The 6,000-nt window shown below is 37.4% G+C and overlaps 1 protein-coding gene across 1 annotated transcript; it reads right to left on the minus strand.

Moving 5' to 3' along the window:
* Window positions 1-1,539: 1,539 nt before the first annotated feature.
* On the minus strand, window positions 1,540-2,352 carry LOC121255126 (uncharacterized mitochondrial protein AtMg00810-like). The gene has a single exon (XM_041155408.1). The coding sequence runs from the start codon at window positions 2,350-2,352 to the stop codon at window positions 1,540-1,542; it is 813 nt and encodes a 270-aa protein (XP_041011342.1).
* Between the last annotated feature and the right edge of the window lie 3,648 nt (window positions 2,353-6,000).

Genomic DNA, 6,000 nt, shown 5'->3' on the forward strand with positions numbered 1-6,000 from the left:
AAGATGAATATGGCCAAGCCAATGAGGATGCTCTTAAATGGTAAAAGATTAAATAAAAAAAGTCCGCAATGTTCCTCACCAAAAATACAAAAATTCAACTTAGGGAGCTTCTATTGGCTACTACTGGTATCAACACAACAAAGAGCTTTGAAAAATATCTCAGTTTGCCAATTTTAGTTGGAAAATCAAGGATTCAAGCATTTTATTCCATTAAAAGTCAAATATGGGATATAATTAACAATTGGAATACTAAGTTTCTTCGTCAAGCATGAAAAGAGATCCTTATCAAAACTAATTTACAGGCTATTCTTACTTACAGTATGAGTATGTTTCTCTTCCTAAAAAAGTTAATGACAGGAATTAAGTAAGATGATCGAGAGATTTTGGTAACGTTTCCAAATAAAGAACTATGGTTTGCATTGGGTTGGTTGGGATAAAATGAGAATATCAAAATATGCACGTGCATCATCTTGGTTTTTGAGATCTAGAATGTCTCAACAAAGCTTTGTTAGCAAAACAATGTTGGAGACTATTACAACATCCTAATTCTCTTATGGGACCAAGTTTTCAAGGCCAAATACTTTCCTTATGGATCAGTATTGAATGCTAATCTCGGAATAAAACCTTCTTTTGCTTAGAGAAGCATGTGTTCTACAGTAAATTTAGTCGAACTAGGTTTTAATTTAAGAGGTCCATCTCTCTCTTTTTATTCATACACCAGTTGGGAGGTTGAATGAGGAAGCTTATGTTAAGAAGATGATTGATTGGGATTCTCATTGCTTGCATTTATCGCCCTACATGTTGTTTTTTATTCTGAACGAGTTAATAACTATAAAATTTAACAGAGGAAAGGTTGCATGAGCAAAAATATCTTTCATTGATTTTGAAGTGTATACATCGTGTATGATTTATAGAGAACTTTCAGTAACTTTGTTCCTATACATCAGCTATTTAAAAATCAAAAGTAATACAACTACAGCATAAACCAACAATCTGATGCGCGCAATAAGAGTAACAACAATGTAAACCGATTCTGGTGGATCTTTGAATGCTTCAAATCTGATGCACGCAATATCAATAACAACAACGTAAACCGATTCTGGTGGATCTTTGAATATTTCAGCCTTTATCTCCAATATGCCCCCTCGATCGAATAAGCAATTCTTGAACATGAAGGTTGTCACGTAAATATTGAAAGCGAATCGAGAAAAGTGGTTTGGTTAGTAGACCAGGAAGCTGATTTTTTGTGGAAAGAAAAGAGACATGAAGTTTTTTTACCAAAACTTGATCCTGAACATAGTGAAAATCAATTTTAATATGTTTTGTTCTTGCAGGGAAAACTGGATTAGATGACAAATAAGTTGCTCAAATATTATCACACCACAATTTTGGACTGGTTATTAAGGGAAGTTGTAGGTCATGCAAAACTAATTGGATCCAATTTAATTCTACTGCTGTGTTGGAGAGTGATTTATATTCTGATTATGTGCTGCTATGAGCAACTTTTGGTTGTTGTTTGCATCTCCAACTGATTAGATTTTATCCATGAAAAATACAGTAGGCTCCAACACTACGTCTGTCATCTTTGTCGGCAGCCCAGTCTGCATCACTGAATCCTTGAAGAGAGTGATCTGAGTTATTATGGAAATGAAGTGCATAGCCAACTGTGAACTTTAGATACCGAATAATACATTTGACGGCTTGCCAATGAATATTCTTATGTTGATGCATGAATTTGCTAACACGATGCACTGCAAAAGCAATATCTGGACGAGTAAAATCCAAGTAATGTAAAGCACCAACCGTGCTTCTATAAAGTTGCAGATTTGAAAAATCTGTGCCATCATATTTAGATAAAGCATAAGTGGTACTCATTGGAGTAGAACAAGGCTTGGCTTCATGCATGTTTACCCGTTGTAGCAGGTTGGCTACATATTTCCTTTGTGATAAATAAAGATCATGGCCATCGAACAATACTTCCACACCTAGAAAATAGGAAAGTTTGCCTAAATCTTTCACTGGAAAAATAGAGCCCAGTTGCTGAATAACTAGATTAATTTCAGCTGAACATGTTCCAGTGATGATTATATCATCAACATATATAAGGAGGAAGATAGAAAAATCAGTTTTGTGAAGAGTGAATAATGAGTTATCTGCCTTTGATCCAACAAATCCCATGTGCTGCAATTTTTCGGTAGTCTGGAAAACCAGGCCCTTGAATAGAAGAAAGGTAGAAGATGAATTAGAAATAGAAGTAGTTCCAATATGAGTGATTTTCAAACATGTACCATCTCCAATTTGAATTTGATCATTGCTAGAAAATTCGTCAGTTCGGATATTCGGATTACTCATGTTGTTGGTCAGATGATGTGTCGCACCAGTATCGGGATGCCATTCTTGTTCATGAGACTGCTGCTAAGGTTGGTTGGGGGCTAAGTTGGCTTGTGGATTTGGGCAGGGTGGTGGTGTTTGAAAATGAGGATCAAATCGTTTGTAACAGCGTGAAGCTGTGTGGCTTAGCTTGTTACTAGGGCTGCAAACGAACAGAGCTGCTCGTGAACAGCTTGGGCTCGACTCGTATAAACTCGATTCAGATTCGGTTCATTTGATAAATTAGTTGTTCGTGATCACTAATCTTGGTTCGAATATTAAACGAGCTAAACTTGTGTAATCTCAACTCGACTCGGTGTAGGCTCGTGAACAAAATTCGTATAAACTCGATTTGATTCGTTATGGGCTCGTCACAATACTCATAATATTTCTATATATATTATATTATTTATTTAATTGCAAAGGTTATGGTGTATTTTATTTTAATGTATTTTATTTTAATGTATTTTATTTATTTTATTTTAGTCTTTTGAGTTTGGGCTTTTTGTAGTTGATTTATAGTATTTTATTTCTTTTGGACTGTGTGTGTGAAGTTGATGTCCAGCCCGTTTCAAGTAAGGGCCTAGCCCCTTTTGATTAAGTTATTTGTTTTGACCATGATAAAACCTAGAGCCTCTTCTTATTTCTTTTCTTCTTCAATGCGCCATCCCCACCCCCCCCAGCCTCCCACTCCTCTTTCTTGTTTCGTCTTCTTTCTTGTTTCGTTTTTTTTCTTCTTTCTTTTTTCTTCATTCATCTTCTTTCTTCTTTCTTTTTTCTTCTTTCTTCTTTCTTTCTTCTTCCTGCTGCAGAGAATTTGCACACCGCCGCACCTCCTCTACGTCGTCGTCCACCTCGCGCCACTGCCGCTGCGCCTCGTCCTCTTCCATCTCCCTGCAGCTCTCTCTCTCTCTCCTTTGTATCTGTGTGTTGCTGTTGGTGTCTCCCTCCACCATTGAACCCATGCCATGAAACTTGAAACAAGTGTTTAAGTCGTGAAGTCCAGACAGAGTCGAGTAGCTCGAGCTTGAGCGAGTAGCTCGAGTTCGTATAAGCTCGTTTATTTTTAGTATTCGAGTTCGAGCCGAGCTCGATCTTAATATATGTTAGGCGAGTCGAGCTCGATCAGAAATCTCTAATATTTTTCGAGCTTTAGTCGAGTTCGAGCAGATATATATGTTAATCGAGCTCGCAACCCTTAGTTTGAATTCGACTCGACTCGGTTCGTTTGCAGCCCTACTTGTCACATAGTTGACACCACAAGTTGCTGGTGGATTGACCACCTCCACTGGTGCTATTGAATTGAGCACGCCCCCTGCCTCGAGGAGTAGATGAGTAGCGACGACCCCGTCCTCCTAAAAATTGTTGCTTGGTGGCAACATTTACTGAAGTAGTGGGTAAAGATAGAAGTTGATTATTATGTTGAATGCAGGACTCACACATTAGGAGCATGGAATAAAGATCTTCCAGGGTAAGGGAGTTAGCACGATGAGAGACCAAAGACACAAGGGAATCATACTCTAGACCTAGTCTAGCAAGTAAATAAGTAATAATATTGTCACACTGCAGAGGTTGGCCAGCAATAGCCAATTCATCCGTCAGACGTTTGATCATCATGAAGTAATCAATGGCAGATTGATTCCCTTTCCGTAGAGTAGAGAGTTGAGAGCGAACATGTATCACTTTGGCTCGAGACTGTGATGCAAAGGCAGAGATTAATGCCAACCAAACTTCAGCAGATTTGTTCCAATGAGCAACTTGGGCTAGTACCTCCTCCAAGAGGGAAGAATTAATGCAGCTAAGGATAAGATTATCTTGGGTTTTCCAAAAATCATAGGCTGGGTTGGAGGTTGAGGAGCCATCAGAGGCAGAAATTGTTGTAGCAGACTGTTGGAGGGTGCCATCGATATAGCCAAAGACTTTCTGGCCTTTGAGGTAGGGTAATATGGTGGCTTTCCATGTTGGGTAGTTGGTACATGTGAGTTTCGTAAGGTTGATGGAGGAAGATGGGTTGAAGGTGGAAAGGCTGGAGTTGGAAGCATTGGTATTTGAGGAGTTTGGGGAGGGAGACATTTTGGGAAGGATAGTTTAGACGTGAGTCTTGTTGGCTCTCTGATACCATGTAAAATTTAACAAAGGAAAGGTTGCATGAGCAAAAATATATTTCATTAATTTTGAAGTGTATACAACGCGAATGATTTATAGAGAACTTTCAGTAACTCTATTCCAATACATCAGCTTCAAAAGTATTACAACTACAACGTAAGCCAACAATCTGATCCGCGGAATATCAATAACAGCAACGCAAACCGATTTTGGTGGATCTTTGAATACTTCAAATCTAATGCGCACAATATCAGTAACAACAACGTAAACCGATTCTAGTGGATCTTTGAATATTTCAACTTTTATCTCCAATAATAACTAATCTATCAAATGCCTCTGAGTTTATTATAGCATGAAGACACAAATATGGAAATGTTTTTTTTTTTTTTTAAGGGAAACTGTTATCATTCATTCATCAGAGAAACTTACATCCATAACTGGATACATGTAGGGATATTCTCATATCAATCATTACTCCATAAACCATGTTAATGCATTTGGAGCTCCACCTGTACACTATTTCTTTTATAACTAGTCTAGTCTTCACTACTGCTAATACTATCTACAGACAAACATCCAAATATGGAAATGTTCTAAGTAGTCATTTCATGTTCAAAGGTGCATAAAACTTACTAAAAGAGAGAAATGATTGGGATAATGGGTACTAATGGGCATAGTTCTAATGGTGATTGGTGTAACAAAACTCGGAAGGGACTTATGGGGTATGGAAGTGTCAAACTCTATTAAAAACTTCAGGTGAAAGGCATGTAATATGGGGCTCCCCACAATGTTAAATCTATTTAAAAGAAAGATAGTTGACAACTCATTGTATCCTATTTGTGAATGAAAGACAAGAAGAATATGTTGCTCATTTTCTTTGATTATGCCTGATTGCCCATGATGTTTGAAATGTTAGTTCCTTAAAGGCACATAAATGCATTACTGAAGCTGAGGATTTCTACCAGATTGTAACTCAACTACTAGACAAGCTAGATCCGAAAGAGTTTGAATTATTAGTTGTGGTTGCAAGATCAATATGTTGGCAAAGAAATAGGTGTCTTTGAAGGGGATTTTACTAATCCGAATGAAGTTTTCCTCAAATCAAGACATTCATATGAATTATTTATTGAAGTACGGAGGAAGAAACTACAGACCCTATCACTTTACCGCTCAATAGGTAGATGGAGAACCCTAGATATTAACTACTATAAGGCTAATTGAGATGTGGCAATTGATCTCGAAACAATAGGATTGGTGTGGGTGTTATTGTAGGTGGCATTAAACCTTGCAAAACCATTACCATTTTGCTTAGAACCAATGGCAACAAAGGCTCTAGGTTCAATGGAAGCTATGTTTTTTTGAACTTCACTTAACTATATGAGTTACAAGTAACCTACATAGAGTGCAAGCACAAAGAATATTACATCAAAAATGCCTTAACCATGCGAGTTTCAAGTAATTTTATAGAGTTTCATTTGGGACCAAACAACATCTTGAAATATGAGTTACTCAAATACAAGTCAG

Source organism: Juglans microcarpa x Juglans regia, chromosome 3D (assembly GCF_004785595.1).
Source record: "Juglans microcarpa x Juglans regia isolate MS1-56 chromosome 3D, Jm3101_v1.0, whole genome shotgun sequence".
Classification (NCBI taxonomy): domain Eukaryota; kingdom Viridiplantae; phylum Streptophyta; class Magnoliopsida; order Fagales; family Juglandaceae; genus Juglans; species Juglans microcarpa x Juglans regia.

Bases quoted from the DNA above. Each gene is read 5' to 3' on its own strand.
- LOC121255126 (XM_041155408.1), bottom strand. From the start codon at position 2,352: ATGAGTAATCCGAATATCCGAACTGACGAATTTTCTAGCAATGATCAA.